Source organism: Pan paniscus, chromosome 3 (genome assembly GCF_029289425.2).
Source record: "Pan paniscus chromosome 3, NHGRI_mPanPan1-v2.0_pri, whole genome shotgun sequence".
In the NCBI taxonomy this organism is placed as follows: Eukaryota; Metazoa; Chordata; class Mammalia; order Primates; family Hominidae; genus Pan; species Pan paniscus.
In genome coordinates, this window is record NC_073252.2 from 85319149 (window position 1) to 85340307 (window position 21159).

Consider the following 21159-nt stretch of genomic DNA (forward strand, 5'->3'; position numbering starts at 1 on the left):
CCAGGATGGTCTCGAACCCCTGACCTCAGGTGATCTGCCCCCCTCGGCCTCCCAAAGTGCTAGGATTACAAGCATGAGTCACCATGCCTGGTTGCAGGTGGAACTTTTAAGGAGGAGGTCTACACTCAAAATATGCAAGAAAAATGGACAAAGAGGGATGAATATTTTGCTCGCACATTTCTCTGAGATTCATTCATAAAAGATTAAAACAAAAATGGAATTAAAATAAGAAGTTTTCTGCTTTGAACACTGGAATTTAAGAGGTTTTTATTTTGTCAATATGTATATAATAAAATATTTTTTAGTTGCCTGTGTATGGTAATAGTTCGTCCGCAAAATGTTCTTTCTCAGCATGCTCTTCCCTGACTCTACTACTTTAAATGCTCTCTCTCGTATTTGCAGTCCCTTTATTGTTTGTCCCACCTACTAGAATGTGAGCTCTGTTAAGACAAGGAGTTTGCCTTATTCGTAGATGTTTCCCTGGGCCTAGAACTTTGAGGGCACTCAGTATTTGTTAAATTAATATTTAAATAGATGAACTAAGAAATATTGGAAACATCCTAAGTGCCTATCAAAAGGGAATGGTTAGAGTACCATTTTAGTACTGTGTACTCATGAAAAAAAGTTGAATTCTCTATACTGAAACAAACAGCTGTTTGTGATAAGCTGGTAAGCTAAAAGAGCAAGTTACAGAACATAATGTATGGTATGAAACTACTGATATGACCCATGCAATAAGAATATAATGTATTTGTCATGAACATGCATCAGTAAGAGACTGGAAGATTGTGCATTGACAGTGTGACCTCTGGGAAATGGGATTGCTGGGGGTAAGCTTCTATTTTTTACTTTCCATGTTTCTCTTTTGAATTTTTGTAACCATACTTTAAAAATAATACATTTTACTCATAAATTTCTTGATTATAAGGCAAGAAATTAAAAGAATGTTATGAAAAAAATTATTGCCGGTGACTAAGAAAAAAATTAGAAACAATAGCACTATGCTTAATCTCACACATAGAAAGGGCTCAGTAAGTTCCAGTTGATAAACCAGCACTCCTGCTGTCAAAGAAACCAGAGTTGAGAAAACCCCTGGATTCATTTAATAACTGCCAGATGTAGCTGTTACCATCCACATCCTTGGTTCTTGAAGGACACTCATAGAGACAGAGTTTAGAAGTCAAACGTTTTATTTTATAACTACAAGAGGTTATTTTTTTAAAGCACAATGACATATTTATTTTTAGTGAATTGTTTTTGTTAGTGACTTTTAAAAAAATCATTTGTTTTTAATAAAAACAAGAAGATAGTCCACGCAAAAGCATTCTATAATACATGTGAAAAACACACAAAACAAGATTAGTCTTGATGTAGTGGGAGTTGGATTATTTTTTCTATTAAAAAAAAAAAAGGCTGGGCACGGTGGCTCACACCCGTAATCCCAGCACTTTGGGAGGCCGAGGCGGGTGGATCACGAGGTCAGGAGATCAAGACCATCTTGGCTAACATGGTGAAACCCCGTCTCTACAAAAAATACAAAAAATTAGCCGGGCGTGGTGGCGGGCGCCTGTAGTCCCAGCTACTCAGGAGGCTGAGGCAGGAGAATGGCGTGAACCCGGGAGGTGGAGCTTGCAGTGAGCTGAGATCATACCACTGCACTCCAGCCTGGGCGACAGAGTGAGACTCCATCTCAAAAAAACAAAAAACAAAACAAAACAAAACAAAACAAAAACCAAAAAACCTGTCTTTCTTCCTTTTCTTCTCTTGGGTCCATTGTTTCTTATGTAATAGCCAGTACAGTTCCTTTTCCTGTGTTAGCTTTAATTTTTGAGCCTAAAATTGTCTAAACATCTCTGGGACCAAGGATATATGAAAGCATAAATTACAAAGAAAGAGGTTATCATGGGGCTAGAACTTAAAATTCTCAGATTTAAAATAGAGTCGGTCACCTTTCATAACGTATCTTATAAGACTATAAAAAGGGAGGAAATATAGAGGGTCCACTTTTGGTGGACTTCAGAGTTATACAGAAGACAGAATCAAGTAATAAAGTCCAGAATAGAGTTGCACCGTTTTGGGCTAATGAAAAAGGAAGAGGCTAGGGAAATCTTTCAAATGCTGAATCTTAAAATATGTCCAGGTTGAGATAAAGCTACCTGCTGAAACTTGATCTCTTAGCTGTGCACTCATTCTGTGTTCTTGTTGATATTCTGTGGCATGGCTACAGATTGGAATGCTACTTGAACAGTCTTAAACCTTCCCTGTGTAAATAAGTTCTCTTTGTATTTACTTTTAGGGAGGTAGCTTTTGTCCACCTTTAAATGGAAAAATAAAATATCTTAAAGAAAACCTTTTAAGTATGTTTATGTAAGCACAGAAGTTTTTAAGAGGCATGAAAGGAAAAACAGACCTATGAAAAACTACGTTAATATTCTTGAGAAACAGGAAGACAGGTAATTAATCTTGTTCGTTTGACTGCTGCTAGTGCCAAACCAATGTTTTTAATATTATCAGGACTGAAAAAATGTGAAATAAAGCTTTGCAGCATTGATTCTAAACCATTCATATCATTATCATGCATACATCTCTGGCTGGAGCTTATTTATTCATTTCATTTTGATTTTGTGGCCAACCACTGCTTCAAATTGAATATTCTGCATACGATTTAAAATCGCTGAGGCGCGTTCAGGAAGAAACCTGTACAAAAAAGAAAAAAAAATTGAAAAATTTTCCATTTAAAATCTTTGACAACAGAGTTCTTTTTTTGGTCATTTATTTAGAATACTCTGAGAGTTATCTGGTTTGCGTTTAATTTTCCTCCATTCTTTTCTTCCCTTGCAACCACCTCTCTTTTACGTGTGCATCTTTCTTTTTCTTTTTTTTTTTTTTGACATAACTTCATAGTGGACTTCATTAGGAAAAGTGTAAAAACATTCAAATTCATAAAATTGAAATGAGACAGTAAAATTATGCCTTGTGGCTATAGTAATTGCTATAGTAATCACAAGTAAGGTAAAGTCTAAATTATTGCCTAAACACAGAGGTTGCAGTGAGCCGAGATCACGCCATTGCACTCCAGCCTGGGCGACAAGAATGAAACTCCATCTCAATAAATAAATAAATAAATAAATAAATTATTGCCTAAACAAACACTATTTTGTCAGGCTTCTGCTGCAAGCCCAAGGCAGAAAACATTGCAGTTATTAGAAGTCAGCCCAATTATGAATCTGCATTTGAAGCTGGAAGAAAGGGAAAAAAGTGTGTTCTGATTACAGCATCAAGACATTCTAGCCTGCAAAACAGTAACTTTATTAATGTCTTGCAGCAGAGTACATTAATAATTGTAACCATGCATTAAAACTCTCATTTCATGTCAAAAAGAGAGTAATCAGTTTTCCTCATGATTTATGTTTTACTGAATTTCATACAGTTTGTCCCTCTGAAAATGTTTTTAGAAACATTCCCTCTCCAAGGAGTGCATCTTAAGATACCCAGGTTGCTTATGACAGGTCATCTTTGGTCATTTTAAATCAATCTGTCTGAACCTATGTGTGCACATTTGTAATATTCATAGTTCAAATTGGATGCAAATATAAATAAAGCACTGATACATACCACTCTTCTCACTCTCTTATCTGATATGAGTAAAGATCTAAAACTGAAGGTCTGAGCTCATTGCTGAAACTGCTGATTAATCTTGATGCTAAAGCTCACCAAGAGACACCACCAGAATCCATTCTATGCAAGCCTTCACCTCTCCTTTACTATTTACTGAATATCTATTATGCACTCTATAACAAGGTAAACTAAAGTACTTGAAAAATAGCTATTGTCTTTGATATTGTTTAGCTGATAGGCTAAAATGGTCATCTTAAAACAATTATTGAAAAATATCAGCCATCTAGAATTAAGGGCTATAACTGGAAGGAGGATTCACATGGGCTGGGATAGTGGAGGAAAGCTTCAAAAGGACAACTGATGTCCAGGAATGCATAAGAGATGAGTAGGCAACTGAAAGGAAGAGAGTGGCCGGCCCGGTGGCTCACGCCTGTAATCCCAGCACTTTGAGAGGCACAGGTGGTCAGATCATGAAGTCAGGAGTTCGAGACCAGCTTGACCAACATGGTGAAACCCTGTCTCTACTAAAAATACAAAAAAATTAGCCAGGCGTAGTGGAACATGCCTGTAATCCCAGCTACTCAGGAGGCTGAGGCAGGAGAATTGCTTGAACTCAGGAGGTGGAGGTTACAGTGAGCTGAGATCAAGCCACTGCACTCCAGCCTGGGCAACAGAGTGAGACCCAATCTTAAAAAAAAAAAAAAAAAAAAACAAGGAAGACAGTATGTGAATGTAAAGAGGCAGAAATAACATTCTGCAGAGAAAGTCATATTGAAAATCACTTGGGTATTGTTGACTAATACAAGATTTACTTCCTTGTTTTGGGGGTAGGTGGGTGAAAGATGGAATGAGCAAAGGGGCAGGGAAGATCTGGCTGAAAGAAGGACAAGGATAAGAAGAGAGCTCATGTGGGCCTTTTAACTACCCTCGCAAAGAAACCTTCATGCTAGTAATTGCATCTGCTCGTAAAATTGTGTCTCTCTATAAAAGGAATTAAATGCAAAGAAGATTAACAATATATACCTGTTGCCTAGTTACAAACCACCATGACAGCTTCAAAGGATACAAAAGACTTTGAGACTCTTGTTTATTTTACTGGGATACTATTCTCCAACTCAGGCAGAATAATTGTTTTTATCACCTTGGTCATATGCATGTATATGCATGTAATTTTCAATATTAATATGACTTGCTTTGGGCCCCAAGAGAGTAGGGGTTCCATGAAACTCACTTCCTACAGTGCTTAGTACCAAGACACTAATTTAGTCAACTTTTACTTTTTTTCATTTTTTAAAAAAATTTATTTTTCCGAGACAGAGTCTCCTGTTGCCCAGGCTGGAGTGCAGTGGCACAATCACGGTTTACTGCAATCTCCGCCTTCCGGGTTCAAGGGATTCTCCTGCGAGTGCCTGGTATTACAGGTGCAGGCCACTATGCCTGCTAATTTTCATATCTTTAGTAGAGCTGAGGTTTCACCATGTTGGCCAGGCTGGTCTCGAATGCCTGACCTCAAGTGATCTGCCTGCTGTGGCCTCCCAAAGTGCTGGAATTACAGGCGTGAGACACCACACCCGGCCTAGTCAACTCGTGAGATGATGTTGCTTGGGGGTCAAGGTTCTCCTTATGTTATCTCAAGTCAGTCTATTTAAGCTAAAACCAAATACTGAAATTGATACACCAATGCAGTTTGTACCCTGTTCTCAAATTGTTCTATTTCAAGTTTGTTCATAGTTTATATGGATTTGTTTCAAAAAGGCCCAAGGCTTATGAAGTTAGTACAGATATCTTCTCACTGACACAATTTCAATTTAGAAACTGCTCCTCAGAAGAAAGCTGAGAGAGTATTTCCTCTGGGAAATTGTTGCTGTTGCTATTTCATATAAATTCTGTTCTCTAAGACTTTAACATTTGAAGTCTATACATTTTCAGTGACAGGGGCTTTGTTTGTATTACATTATTTTATTCTTATGTCATCCTTATAAAGAAGATATTATCAGCATATTCATTTGGCCAGGTGCAGTGGCTCATGCCTGTAATCCCAGCACTTTGGGAGGCCAAGGCAGGAGGACTGCTTGAGGCCAGGCATTCAAAACCTTTGTTGCCTGGGCAACAAAGTGAGACTGTCTCTACTAAATAAATAAATAGGCTGGGCTTGGTGGCTCACACCTGTAATCCCAGCACTTTGGGAGGCCGAGGCGGGCGGATCACCAGGTCAGGAGATCGAGACCATCCTGGCTAACAGGGTGAAACCCCGTCTCTACTAAAAAAACAAAAAAACAAAAAAATAAGCTGGGCATGGTGGCAGGCGCCTGTAGTCCCAGCAACTAGGGAATCTGAGGCAGGAGAATGGCATGAACCCAGAAGGCGGAGCTTGCAGTGAGCCAAGATTGTGCCACTGCACTCCAGCCTGGGCAACAGAGCGAGACTCTGTCTCAAAAAAAAAAAAAAAAAATAAATAAATAAATAAGACATTCTAAAGACATTAAAAGGATAATAAGGGAATGTTATGTACAAATTTATGCCAAAGAAATTCTACAACTTAGATGAAATGGACAAATTCCTTGAAAGACACACATTACCAAGAATTAATAAGTAAATTGGATAGCCATGTAGCTATTAAAGAAATTAAATTTGTAATTAAAAACTTTCCCATAAAGAAAATTAGAGGCCCAGGAATCTACCAAAAATAAAAAAAAAAGCTTATCGAGTTTAGCAAAAAGAGGTTTAGCAATTTGGCAAGACTGCAAAATATGAGATCAAATTACAAAAATCCAATATATACTGACAACAAACAATGGGAAATATAAAATTTTTTAAAATGCCATTTGCATTAGCGTCAAAAACCGTCAAATAGGGCTGGGCATGATGGCTCATGCCTGTAATCCCAGCACTTTGGGAGGCTGAGGCAGGTGGATCACATGAGGTCAGGAGTTCGAGACCAGCCTGGCCAACATGGTGAAACCCTGTCTCTACTACAAATACAAAAAATTAGTTGGGCGAGGGGGCAGGTGCCTGTAATCCCAGCTACTTGGGAGGCTGAGTCAGGAGAATCACTTGAAGCCAGGAGGCAGAAGTTGCAGTGAGCTAAGATCACGCCACTGCACTCCAGCCTGGGCAACAAGGGTGAAACTCTGTCTCAAAAAAAAAAAAAAAAAAGAACCCGTGAAATACTTTGGAATAAATCTGACAAAATATGTGCAAGACTTAAACACCAAAAACTACAAAATACAATTTAAAGATTTAAAGATTTTGAAGAAGATTTTAAAAATAGACATTATGTTCTTGGATTAGAAAACTCAATATTGTTGATATGTCAATTCTCCCCAATTGATCTATAGATTCAGTGCAATCCCAACCAAACTTCCAGCAGACTTTTAAAAATGGAGTCTTTATTATTAACTACTTCACTATATTGCATTCTTTTTAAACTGTGTTTCCTTTAGTTAGAATAGTCTTCAGCAAAGTTTGGGCAGAGACAGTAGATTTGGTAGAGAAAATGAATCATTCTCTTTTTATAGACTGGGTAGGAAAATAACAGAGGAAATAACTGTTCTCCCCAGGGTTGGAGAGTTTCCATGCCAATTTTCACAACTGAAAGATGCTCCATAATAATAGCTCTATTGGGCCAGGCATGGTAGCTTATGACTGTAATCCCAGCACTTTGGGAGGCCGAGACAGGAGGATAACTTGAGGTCAGGAGTTCGAGTCCAGCCTGGCCAACATGGGGAAACCTGTCTCTATCAAAAAATACAAAAATTAGCTGGGTGTAGTGTGGCAGCACATACCTATAATCCCAGTTACTTGGGGGTCTGAGGCACGAGAATTGCTTGAACCCAGGAGGCGGAGGTTGCAGTGAGCCAAGATCATGCCACTGCAACCACCGCAATCCAGCCAGGGTGACAGAGTGAGACTCTGTCTAAAAAAAAAAGAAAAAGAAAAAAAAAAAAGCTCTATTGGTATTTTAGTATTTGGGTGTTCTGTGCTGTACTTACTTCTGTAGTCTCAGAAAGATATTGGTATATGATGGAACAAAAATCATTTTCTTATTGGTAAGTATTCCATCTATCAGACTTCTTACAACTTCATCTGTCTCCAATACAGGCCATAATCTGTGATTAAAAAGAGGAAAATATTATTTTTATTTTCTAAAATTTTAATTTTATAAGTAAATGATGGCAGGAAAATTATCCTATATTTTTACTAAATTTAGAATGAAGATTTAAAATATTCCAGGATTTGCTGCATTAATGCCACCCTACCCACTTCCTCCACATCCCATGTTGATGTTTTGTTATCAGAAACTTATACTTTCATATCCAGTAGGTGTGTTTCATAGCTCACTTAGTCAAAATATCAAAATGGTGGCGAGGCATTAGATGGTAAGGAGTAGAGGAGCCAGACAAGAAAGAGGAATGGCTAGGATTAATCATGGGACAGGAAGGAAACATCTGACATCTCAAAGCCTGTTGGATGCAAGGAGAAAATTCTATAGCTAAGTATACTTTCTTTCTTGTGGAGGTATTCCATAAAGCTGGATTGTTTTGAGGTCGTCATTTTGTCAGAGGCGTTTAAATCAGAGCAACTCCATCTTGAATAGGGTCTGGGTAAAATAAGGCTGACACCTACTGGGCTGCATTCCCAGGAAGTTAAGGCATTCTTTGTCACAGGATGAGATAGGAGGTTGGCACAAGATTCAGGTCATAAAGACCTTGTTGATAAAATAGGGTGCAGTAAAGAAGCCGGCCAAAACCCACCAAAACCAAGATGGTGATGAAAGTGACCTCTGGTTGTCCTCACTGCTCATTATAAGCTAGCTATAATACATTAGCAAGCTAAGAGACACTTCTACCAGCACTATGGCAGTTTACAAATACCATGGCAATGGCAGGAAGTTACCCTATATGGCCTAAAAAGGGGAGGAAATCTCAGTTCTGGGAATTGCTCACCCCTTTCCCGGAAAACTCATGAATAATCCACCCCTTGTTTAGCATATAATCAAGAAGTAACTCTAAATACCCTTGGTGGAGCAGCTCAAGCCATTCCTCTCCATGGAGTAGCTGTTCTCTACTCCTTTACTTTCCTAATAAACTTGCTTTTGCTTTGCACTGTGGCCTTGCCCCGAATTCTTTCTTGCGAGAAATCTAAGAACCCTCTCTTGGGGTCTGGATTGGAACCCCTTTCCGGTAAGAATTTCGTATTTGAGATTCACCTCTGACTTGCCTATCCTGCAGTTTAATGAGAATTTAAGAGGGGCCCAAGGAGTATGACAACTGGAGGTATGTCATACTTCCAGTTTTCCTTATACTGAAGGCTGTGTACATGTATTCTTGAGAAATATTCATAAACATAGGCTTAGTGTAGAATTGTCTGTTAGTGCAAGATGATGACAGAAAAATGGATTTAAAATGTTGTATTCAAATTAAGATGTCCAGGCATGGACTGAACAGCCAGTGAATGTAAAGGCTGGGTGAGGAGTTAGGGAGCCAGCGAATGTTAAAACTTCATTCCCTGGGATGATCTGTGGTTTGCTGAAGATTATTATGTGATTGAGTTCTCCACTGCCTTGAATAGCAAGCCAACAGAGAGTAATACAAATCAATACATTTCTAAATTACTCCGTTCTGCCCTTTCTCTCCCTGATTTCATCTACATGGATCCAACAACCCAGCCTCGGAGCCAAGTGTGACATTACATATCAATGCCTTAGCCCTTACTAAGGAAATTCACAATCTAGCAACCTCTATAAAATCAATCCCAAATATTTAGCATTGCCTGTGTCTACCCCTAAGTTAGCCCCCAGGAACCCTGTACCCAGAGTTCCATTATCCTTACTCCCCTCATCTATCATGCCTTCCCCAAGAGGCAGGATACCCTTAGGAAAGCTCATGGTACACGAAGCCTGAATGCCTACCAAGAGGGTTTTTATTGGGCCCAATTCCTTGTCTAAGAAAACAATCAGGAGTTGCAATAGTACTGTAGTATTTACTTACATATTGCATACTTATTAAGTACTGTGAGACAACGTAGCAAATGTAAGAAGCCACGTTTACTCACTTCTGCTTGTCAGCATAATTTCACAAAGTCCCTGACTCTGTGATAATGTGCAGCTCTCTGGAAAGATGCTTTGAAGACAATATAGGATAGAGCACATGGCCCCCACTATCAGAACAGTTCAACTGAACCTCTCTAAAGGGCTGCTCTCAGGCTATAGGCCTCCGACTGTAGTCTTCAGTAAGGCTTCTAAATAAAATTAACACCTTTAATTCTTTAAAAACTTATTTTTTTGGCCGGGCGTGGTGGCTCACTCCTGTAATCCCAGCATTTTAGGAGGCCAAGGCAGGTAGGACACCTGAGGTCAGGAGTTTGAGACCAGCCTGGCCAACATGACGAAACCCCGTCTCTACTAAAAATACAAAAATTAGCCAGGCGTGGTGGTGGGCGCCTGTAATCCAAATACTCAGGAGGCTGAGGAAGGAGAATTGCTTGAACCCAGAAGGCGGAGGTTGCGGTGAGCTGAGATCGCGCCACTGTACTCCAGCCTGGGTGACAGAGTGAGACTCTGTCTCAAAAAAAACAAAAATAAAAACAAAAACTTTTTTTTTTCTTTAGTCAACAGTACCTATGGTCTAACACCATGAAGGACTCCAGTGGCAGGGAGTGATTCCAGCTGCAGAGACCACATAGCTAACTCAGGCTGTAAGAGTCAGTATCCTCAAATGAGGCAGCACTCAACAGAGAATTGTTTAGTTCTTTTGAATGAATATATTTAGGATTAATTCCCTTCCAGTAAAAAATTGGTTTCAAATCATTAAGCTTAGTATATTTTGTTAACCTGCAGCAGAATATATACTAGGATTAGAAAAATTTGTTAAGTAGATGGCTTAATTTTCGGGTTCTTATCCACACCTTCCTGCTTTTTTCTTCTCCTTTCAGGACTAATTTTTCTTCTCTTGTGGTCTCAAATCCTGTCTCACCAGAGACAAGAGTTCTTGCAGAAATTCACCTTGACTAAGGAGCTAGATACTCAATTTATTTGCTGGTCCTTGGAACATTTGCATTTTAAAGACAGGGTGGTAACGGTGATCAAATGTATGTGCTTTCTCCTGGACACAAATAAATATCCCAGTTCATCGGTGGCTAATCATTCCTGCTAGTCCCTAATGTGTTTTTCCCCTTTATTCCTTTAATTTCAAGATAATAATAATAAGAAGAAAAATTATTTTTCCTTTTTCATTTTCTTCTATTAGTTGGCCTGCCTAAACATTTCTCATTAGTTTTCATATCAATTTATCATACCACATACCCATTCTAACTTGATTTTGACCTTACCTTGTGCTTGGATTTTTGGTGAACCCAGTATTCACAAAAACTGGGCAGAGACATGAGGTTTTGATACCAGTTTTTTCCAAGGCCTGAAGTTCTGATGTCAGACCTCTGTGAAAGCCAACAGCGGCAAATTTGCTGGAACTGTAAGAGAATTATTAAGCATTGTTAGCTAAGGGAGAGTGAAACCAATCCTCAGCTTTCTGTGAGAAGGCGGTATCATTTGGCTTAAGAACAAGTGGAAGCCAAAAATCAGCCACTTGTGATTTTTCTGAGAGTATAAATGGCAATTCATTTTCATTTTCTTACATGATTAAGCAGAATTGTGAATGTATCTCATTTCTTAAACAACAATAACAAAAGAACAAAAATAACTCTATTGATTGGCTTAATGTTCAGTTTTCCATCCTACATGTAAGGTTTTTCCATTGAATCTTCAAACTGTTTTCTAATCAGTTTTTATTGCTGCTTTTATTTTGAAAAATATGAATCAGGAAAAATACATTTAGAAATTCTACAAAACTGATATCTGTGTTGACAGACTTCTGTAGGACTCTGCTCATTTCTCCTCTCTCTCTCAATAACTGAGTTATTCTCTTGACAATGGTTGATAGTTTTTCTCTTGACAATGGTTGCCACTTTGGCCTCTTAATTTTATTATGAGGATCTGGAGAAGAGTTTACAGGAAAGGATATTTGGCAAATACAGCAGTACATCCTTAACGCCTCTTACCTCCTTCCCTTTATGTCTTTGGTGGTGCATGGAGTGTGGTATCTGCAACTTTTAGTCAGGTAGAGTCGTTTTCTCTCTCTCTCTCTCTCTCACACACACACACACACACACACTTTCATGGCACAAGCACACTGTAAAATGTTTTGATCCAGGGACCACTCTGATTGTCTTATCTTGGGCACCAAGGCCATGACATAGACATGTGTTCATTTTAGCTTCTGTAGGTTTTGTTTCTTAGTCTGTGGGGTTTCTGTTTCTTATTCCAGGAAACAATGGAAACATGCTTGGCATTACTGTTTTCTCTCATTGTTCTACAGAGGAGTTTGCAGAAATCTAAAAATATCTTAAATATAATTACAACCTGGTTTCATTGTTTTAGAAAAAGTCATTTAAAAAATCATTCTAAACTACTATAAATTTAAATTCTGTAAATCCAAATCACTCTGCTCTCAGCATTGTAATCTTGAGGCAGGAGAACAGGGTCTGGAGGCAGGGAACATAAGGCCGATTCATGCTGACTTCCTAGAACTAAATCAAATGGAAACACTTCAGCTATGACAGGAAATATCCTCTCCATTTACATAGGGTGTACACTGAATAAATGACTTTGTAACTTTAATTCATCCTCTTCATTTACATAGGGCATACACCAAGTAACCAGTGGAAACCTCTAGGGGGTATTTAAACCCCAGAAAATTCTCTAATTGGCTCTTGAGCCCCTGTGCTTGGGCCCACTCCCACCCTGTAAAGCGTACTTTCATTTTCAATAAATCTCTGCTTTTGTTGCTTCATTCTTTCCTGGCTTTGTTGGTGAGTTTTGTCCAATTCTTTGTTCAAGATGCCAAGAACCAGGACCCTCCAGTGGTAACAATTTGAAGTGTAATGCTCCCTTCAAAGTATAAAAATATATAACATGGCTGGCATGTGATACTTACCAATATGGGATGAGGTAAGGAATCCCTTCGTGGCCGCACACTGAAGCCACTGTGACGATGTGGCCATGATTTCTCTCCATCATCGATGGAAGAAGTGCTTTTGTGATCTTAAGGATCATTGCAGAAAGAAGAAAGACAATGACATAGACGTTAGGTTTCCAAATCAGGTAGTTTTATTTTTGTTAAGACACAAAGGCATTTGAGAGAACTTATACAATGAAATAAAATACTTCCAAGCATTCCATGATTAATTCTTTACAAATGATAGAAATAAAGATACAAATTTATTGGTATGGTAAGCCCCATGCCAACACTAATCTCAGTACTCCCCCTCCTTCCCTTCAGAAGGAATCAAATAGATCCTTTTTTGGATATGTCATCTAAACAATATTAAGGGAAAAATTCAGAGTTTTCAGAACTAAAATTATTCCTTATGATAATTTGGTGTCATGTAATTTTTTGGTTTGGGGCTTTATCATTCTAATTAAAAGAGTGAAATCTTGTGTAACTGTATTAAGACAGTTGAGTAGTGTAAGCTGAGAGTTCTACACCACACTAATGAATCATGATTGAATTCACTATCTCCCTATTTGTAATATTGTATATTATATGTTGATGTTACAGAAAACAAGTCTTTCTTTTTTTCCAAAAACCTCTTTTGTGAGAAACATCAATAAAATTTTATAAGAATTTAATAAATCCTATGCAAATTCATAGAACTAGAACTCCCAACCCAAGCTACCTCCAAATTCCCAACCCATAGAAACTGTGAGAGGATAGTGAACATACATTGTTGCTTTAAACCACTAAGTTTTGTATAATTTGTTATGCAGCTATAGGTAGCTAATGTATGAGGTCTCCGTGTAGTTTGGTGGGCATGGGAGCCAATTCACATATGTGAAGAGCTGGTAAAGGTAAGGGGGACACGTCTCTTTTTTTTCTTCTTTCTTCTAGAATCCAGATCTGCCCTAGATTCTACACTAATATTGAGGCACTGGAAGATTAATCATAAAAATTTCTATACAAAGGCAGTTGAAGTTGATATTTCCATCTCCCACAAAACTAACCAATTATATGAGGTCTGTATAGCTGCATTTCTCAGTTCCAGCACCCCATGGATCTAGAACTTGCATCAGAGTCTCGTCCAAAAGTGTCCTCGATCCTACATACATCCAAGTAATTACTTCTGATGTCCTTTCCATTCTAAAATTCCACAAAATGAGGACACATTACAAAATCATGGTGTGGAGGGAAAAAAATGAAGTCACAAGTGACAGCATTGAAAAGATGTACACTGACAACCCTTAACAAACCTCCACAAACATTTGTTGAGCTCCTGGTACATGCCAAGCTTTGTGTCAGATACTGGTGGACAAGACAGACCAAGTAGCTTACATTCTGGTGTGTTGTGTCCACTTGAATTCTGTGTCCTTGTGTCAGAGACTCTGTGGCTCTTCTACTCAAACAAATTTAATGATTCTTGATTAAGGCAAAGATCTGGCCAGTTTCCTGTCCAGAAGTATGTGAACTCCGTTATAAGTTTCATGTATCTTAAGAGAAGGTGCACAAATCAGAAATGTTTCTGACTCACACTCACCCAAAAATGTCCTAGGATGTTGACCTCAAATGTCTTGGTAATCTCTTCATCCTTGGTGCTGAGAAGATCGGCTGGATATACTGTCCCAGCATTATTCACCACGATTGTTACATCACCCACTTCTTTCTTCACCTTTTGAAATTGAAAGAACACTTTCACTGGGTGTGTTATTCAAACTCAAAGTTTTGGGACCAATATAATCCAGAGATGAGAGTCTTTCTTCTACTGTATGAGGTCTCTCAGAGTTCAGGCAAGACAGACTGTTGAGCTCAAATCGTGGAGGCCAAGGGAACACTGTCATAAAGGTGGGATAAACTGTTCTTTTAACATCTAAATTTCAGTACCCAGCACATCATGTTTTGCAAGTTTATCAGTAAAGTGAAATTAACATTTATGTTGATAAATTCCTATATAAGTTCTGATCAAATATTTTTAAAGTGTTCATTTTTAAAAAATGTGTTTTTCTTTAAACTTTTTTTTTTTTTTTTTTTTTAGAGATAGGGTCTCACTATGTTGCCCGGGCTGGTCTTGAACTCTTGGTCTCATGTGATCCTTCCACCTTGGCCTCACAAAGTGCTGGGATTACATGTGTGAACCACCGCACCTGGTCTAAAGTGCTGGTTGAGAAATCCTGGTTTCATAACCTAATAACTACATGACCTGGGTCTGGCTTAACCTCTCTGAGTCATAATTTGCTTATCTGTAAAATGAAGTTTACAGAGTTATTGTAGGGATTAAATTAAAAAATGTAAAGTTTGTTAGAGTGCTTAGTTCATTGTGATTATTTGGTATTTACTCTTTTAAAATAATTGTGATAATAATTATTAATATTACATTTTCTACAAAGACTACATTAACACCAAAATAAAATCTCACAAGGGAAATAATTAAAGAGAAGATGGAATTACTGCAAAGTTAATAGGACTAAAACAAAACTAGGAAGTGATCCATATTCCCTGATGATAAATCTTGTGTCAGTCACTCTGTGCCACTGCTCACACTTCTGATCAGAATCAAATTGATTAATAATATGAACAATAATAATGGGCAGAGCTGAGTGGATTACATACAAGAAAAAAAGTATATATCCTTCCTTGGTGACATAACTACTTCAGTTAGCAGCTAAAATCCAATTTAAATCAGGCAGTCATAAAGACCTTTCTCATTTTCCACGTCAGCGTCCTAGGAAACAAAATAATCTGAAGAAATTTGTGAACCTGCAGTCTCACCTGATTTAGAGAGCGATAGATCTCTTCTCTGTTGCTGCAGTCTACCACATACGCATGCGCAGTGACGCCTAGTTTTCGGCACTCAGCTGCAGTTTCCTCCACACCGCGCTGTAATTAGAAGAAACAAATTCCGAAAAAAGTGGAGGAGAAGACATTGGAGAAGAAAAATTTTTAGACAATTAACATTCAGCTAGGCGCGGTGGCTCACGCCTGTAATCCCAGCACTTTGGTTGGCCGAGGAGGGCGGATCACGAGGTCAGGAGTTCAAGACCAGCCTGGCCAACATGGTGAAACCCCGTCTCTACTAAAAATACAAAAATTAGCCAGGCCTGATGGTGTGGGCCTGTAATCCCAGCTACTTGGGAGGCTGAGGCAGGATAATTGCTTGAACCTGGGAGGAGGAAGTTGCAGTGAGTGGAGACAGTGCCACAGGACTCCAGCCTGGGCAACAGAGTGAGACTCTGTCTCAAAAAAAAAAAAAAAAAATTAACATTCATGTCCAAAATGAACAATTAACATTCATTTTGGACATGAAGATTAGTTAACCTTTTAAAAATTGGCCTCCTGGGTCAGGTGTGGTGGCTCACGCCTGTAATCCCAGCACTTTAGGAGGCCGAGGAGGGTGGATCACTTGAGGTCAGGAGTTTGAGACCAGTCTGGCCAAAATGGTGAAACCCCATCTCTACTAAAAATACAAAAAATTAGCTGGGCGTGGTGGTGGGAGCCTGTAATCCCAGCTACTCGGGAAGTTTAGACAGGAGAATCACTTGAACCCGGGAGGCGGAGGTTGCAGTGAGCTGAAATCATTCCATTGCACTCCAACCTGGGTGACAGAGTGGGACTTCGTCTCAAAATAAAATAAAAATTGGCCTCCTTATTTGTTAGAAAATTTCTTGAGAGTGATTGCCTAGTTGCAGTGAGATTACCCCTGGCTTTTCTGCCAGGGAATGCTCATATTAAAACCAAAGCAAACAAAACAAAACAAAATCCCTTCATGCTTTTTTCAGCTTTTCCTCTTGGTTGGAGGCTGTACAGTAGGCAGTTTCTCTAAAGCAGGCTACTTTCAAACCTTGAAGAACATTCTTGAAAAACATTGCTCTTCGTGGTGTCATGGAAGATGAATATGGAGAAGAAAGAAAAACTCAACCATTAATTTATCATACATTTGTTGAGCACCAACTATGTAATAGGCAGTAAAGTGCTAAGTAGTAATTCTAAACTAGTGGTAATGGTAAACTGTATGCCTCTGCCCATCATATTTTTCTTGATGATTCTGACTCATCTTCCTAGGAGGGAAGGGAAAGAAGTCTCCTTAAAGAAGAAGGACTTTCATAGGGAGACCATGCTGCTACTCTAGGAGATATAACATTACATTCTTCAGGTGTTTGGGAGTGAGATGGGCAAGGCCACTGGATGGATTTCTCATTTATGTACCAAACTTGCCCATAACCATAGGACATGGAGACAGAGCAATTTACTTTCAGCCTAAAATCAAAGACCTCTTTCCTAAGATAAAATTGCTCTAATGTTTCTTGACTCACATTCTGGAAAATTATAATTCTTTTCAAGTTTTGACCTCAGGTGACTTTTATAGAAAATATTATAAGGTTTTAAAAATTATACTTTTCCGTCTCACAATCTGTAAACTCTTCTCTGTGACAAAGAGGCAAGGATACCTGAAAAGCCCTATTCTTTGTGTATTGAGATGACAGTGGTGTTGCTGCTATTTAGGGCAATCCTTGAATGAGTGGTCTCTGGGTCCTTTGTATTTCACTACTGTAGGCTAAACCCTGGAGCAGCAGCCTGAACTCCCCAAACATGGATGTTAGGACCCAGTCTCAAAGTCAGTATCCCCTCAAATAGCCTTTTGTGGGATTGCAGAAGAGTAAAAAAAGAATAGGAGAGTCTTTCACTGATTTAGTTGGTAGCTTGCTCACTGCCAGATTGCACAAACCACACCATACTCTCTCATTTGTTTCTAGGTCAGTAGAGAGCATAAGTTACCAGAGCATTCATCAGATGTTTTGATTGAAGAATTAATTATTCTTCAGTTTTTTTTTTTGTTTTTTTTTTTTTTTGAGACGGAGTCTCGCTCTGTCGCCCAGGCTGGAGTGCAGTGGCGTCATCTCGGCTCACTGCAAGCTCCGCCTCCCGGGTTCACGCCATTCTTCTGCCTCAGCCTCCCGAGTAGCTGGGACTACAGGCGCCCGCCACTACGCCCGGCTAATTTTTTTGTATTTTTAGTAGAGACGGGGTTTCACTGTGTTATCCAGGATGGTCTCGATCTCCTGACCTCGTGATCCGCCCGTCTCAGCCTCCCAAAGTGCTGGGATTACAGGCGTGAGCCACTGCGTCCGGCCTATTCTTCTGTTTTATAACTGAGCTAGACAATTGCAAAATGTGATGCCTTGTCTTTTTGTTAGCAAAACACTTGCTTTAGCTTAAACTCCAGTGTGGTTTTTGAACCGTATTCCCAACGCAACAGTTTAGATTGCATAAGAGCCAAACTGCTACTGTGTCTCTCATCTCACAGGGCAAAAGGAGCCAGTTATGATGAAAACTCAGCCAGCATCTTCCTCGCCTAAAGGAGATCTGAGTTACATTACAGCCTTAGAGTGAATCATTCAGTAGCTTAAATGTTTAACCATGAAATTTAATGATTCAAAGAGAATTTTTGAGGTTGGGTTACCTATTTTTCTTAAGTCTTTTTTTATTTTTTTTGAGACAGAGCCTGGCTTTATTGCCCAGCTTGGAGTGCAATGATGCCATCATAGCTCATTGCAGCCTTGGCTTCCTGAACTGAAATGATCCTCCCACCTCAGCCTCCCGAGTAGCTGGGACTACGGGTGTGCACTCCAGCACCCAGCTAATTTTTGTATTTTTTGTAGAGTTGGGGGTTTTGCTGTGCTGCCCAGGCTGGTCTCGAACTCCTGGGCTCCAGCAATCTGCCCACCTCGGTCTCCCAAAGTGCTGGGATTACAGGTGTGAGCCACTGCGCCCGCCCTTAAGTCATTTTTAATACGACTTCCTTCTAATTTACTTTTCTCTTGTCTCTGGAAATTTTAAAATAAAAAAAAAACTTAATAAATATAGCCCTTTCCCCAAAAATACACATCTGGAAAGAGATTTGAAGGTTAGATTTCATCAAGCCCTTTTCATAGATTTATACTTATTTAGATTTTTGGACAAATGCCTGAGAACAGCAGGCAACAATTTTCTCTATTTGTAAATTCTTGCTATCTTCCAGAAAGTTCATTCGAATTTCTTCAAAGACCAAACAGATGGCAAATCATTTTTATATACATCAACTCCTCTATTATATAAATGCTCATATCTGTTAAATAAAAATGTAGTAGCTTTTTTGTATAGTATTCTTCACTATTCAGAAAAAAAACAGAAAAGAATTAGTTCTCTAAGTGTAAGAGACATTTTAGGTTTCAACTAAACATGACAGCAAAGAACATGAGAAAGTAATAATATAATGGTAATTAAAACCTCACTGTAATTTGCAGAAAATGTGATTCTCAAGAAGTACTTCACAATTTTTCCAATCCTAAAATCCTGTAAACACTTTTCTGCGTATATTTTCATGGCCTTACCAGAATTTACAAGTTTAGAGAAAATGATACAAGATTTCAGTTCCTTCAGTTTTATTTGGGGTTGTTAATGTAGTGTTTACAAGTAAGAACACAGGAAAAATACTAATGTCCAAGGAAAAGCCTGACTCACTGCACACATATTTTATTTAACACAGTTATTGTTTATCATGTGCCAGGTATCGTTTATCATGTGCTAAGTGCTGAAAATATTACTTATTTAATCCTTTTGACTAGGGACTGGCAAACATTTTCTGTAAAGGGTCAGATACTAAATATTTTCGAACTGTGTTGCTTGTGCATGAGGGGAGGCACTAAAGGTTTCTGTTGCAAGTTCTTCGTTTGACTTTTGTTTGTAGCTGTAATTTTCGGATCCCGTTCTTGCCCATCCCCTAAGTTATTATCCCCACTTCAGAGCCAAGAAAACAGGCTGAGAGATAATATGTGACTTGCCTCATTTAGCAGCTTGGAAGGAGCCTGGCTCCTGAGTCTTTGCTATCAACCTGCACACCATGTCATAAAAATCGCTGCTTAGTTCTTAATTACATTCCCTTCATCTAACTAACCTGACACATATACAGACTAAGGGACCAGGGAATTTATCAAACTTTGAAAAACAAAAATACAAAGATAAGTAGATGGTAAGTCAAATAATTCTTAAAATACATATCTTACTCTGTGACTTTAAAAAGTTGGAAGATGTATACATTACCTTATTAATATCCCACAGAACCAATATGCTCTGTTGTTTTGCAAATTCATAAGCAGTCTGCCTGCCTATTCCATGCCCAGCTCCAGTAATGAGAACAATCTCCCCAGCCACAGATTTTCTCCTCTGAGGAATGAAAAACTTCACCAACGACTCCAAGTAGGAGTAGATGATGGTGATCAGAAGCAGAAGGATTTCTAGGATGATGTTCATGGCTTTGCTCTGTCCTCTTCCTTCTGGTTCAGTCCTTGTGTAGTCCTAGGGAGGAGGTACTGTCTACACAGAGCTCTAGGGAAGGGGTGTGCCCTGTTGTTAATGGGTCTACCAGATGGAAGCCAGCTTTGGAAGCAGGCCTTGTTCACATGTTCTAATGGTTTGAAACACCTCAAATATGAAGTGATGCCAAGTGATGCCAAGAGCACAAGAGAATGTGCTCTCTGGACTTGTTTATCTGAAAAGCAGTTATGTACTATATTTCACCTTGAAGTTTCACCTCTAGAAACAATTCTAGGGGCCAGGTGCAGTGGCTCACATCTGTAATCCCAGCACTTTGGGAGGCTGAGGCAGAGGATTGCTTGAGCCCAGGAGTTCGAGACCAGTCTGGGCAACATAGTAAGACCCTGTCTGAAAAAAAAAAAAAAAAAAACCTATAGAAAAAATTTAGCTGGATGTGGTGGCATGTGTCTGTAGTCCCAGCTACCCAGAAGGCTGAGGCAGGAGGATTGCTTGAGTCCAGGAGTTCGTGGTGCAGTGAGCTGTGATTGTGCCACTGCACTCCAGCCTAAGCAACAGAACAAGGCCTGGTCTAAAAAAAAGAAAAATAATTCTGGAGATACTGCATCAGCTAATGATCTGTTGGTATCTTTCTGGAAATTGTTACCTTTTTTAAATAGGAAAAAGGAGAATGTAGAGATAAGCTTAAAGAAACTTAGATAAAGTCTGAATGAACCCAGCTTAGCTATTTGATTCATTTATTCACAAAAGCTCAGCATCAATATTTCAACTGGCTAATTATTTTACACATGATGACCATTTCCCTGAAAATCTCATGAGTTTGGGGGAGATTTTAGGATATAGAACCATTAGTTCCCTTTGTGATAATACTGGAAAGAGCATTAGACCAGGAGTTGGGAATCTCAACTTTAAAGTGGGGTGGCTTCTGTCTTTGTCTGCTGCTGTAACAAATTACCATTGACCAGGTGGTTTATAAATTCCAAAAACTTATTTCTCACAAGAAGTCCAAGATCAAGGCGCTGGCATATTCTTTGTCTGGTAAGAGCTGGCTTCCTGGTTTATAGATGGCTGTCATTTCACTGTCACCTCAAGTGGCAGAAGGAGGAAGGAAACCCTCCGTGTTCTCTTGTATAAGGGCAGTTATTCCCATGGCAGAGCTCTCATGACCTAATCACCTCCCAAAGGT

At 39.0% G+C, this 21159-nt stretch overlaps 1 protein-coding gene across 1 annotated transcript; it reads right to left on the minus strand.

Moving 5' to 3' along the window:
* Positions 1 to 1181: 1181 nt before the first annotated feature.
* Positions 1182 to 20905, minus strand: HSD17B13 (hydroxysteroid 17-beta dehydrogenase 13). Its single transcript, XM_003811258.5, has 7 exons — positions 19743 to 20905; positions 15435 to 15542; positions 14206 to 14337; positions 12609 to 12715; positions 10948 to 11085; positions 7611 to 7727; positions 1182 to 2697 (listed from the first exon to the last, which is right to left on the minus strand). Exons 1-7 carry the CDS (start codon positions 19950 to 19952, stop codon positions 2607 to 2609), a joined length of 903 nt encoding a protein of 300 aa, XP_003811306.2. The 5' UTR covers positions 19953 to 20905; the 3' UTR covers positions 1182 to 2606.
* Positions 20906 to 21159: the final 254 nt, after the last annotated feature.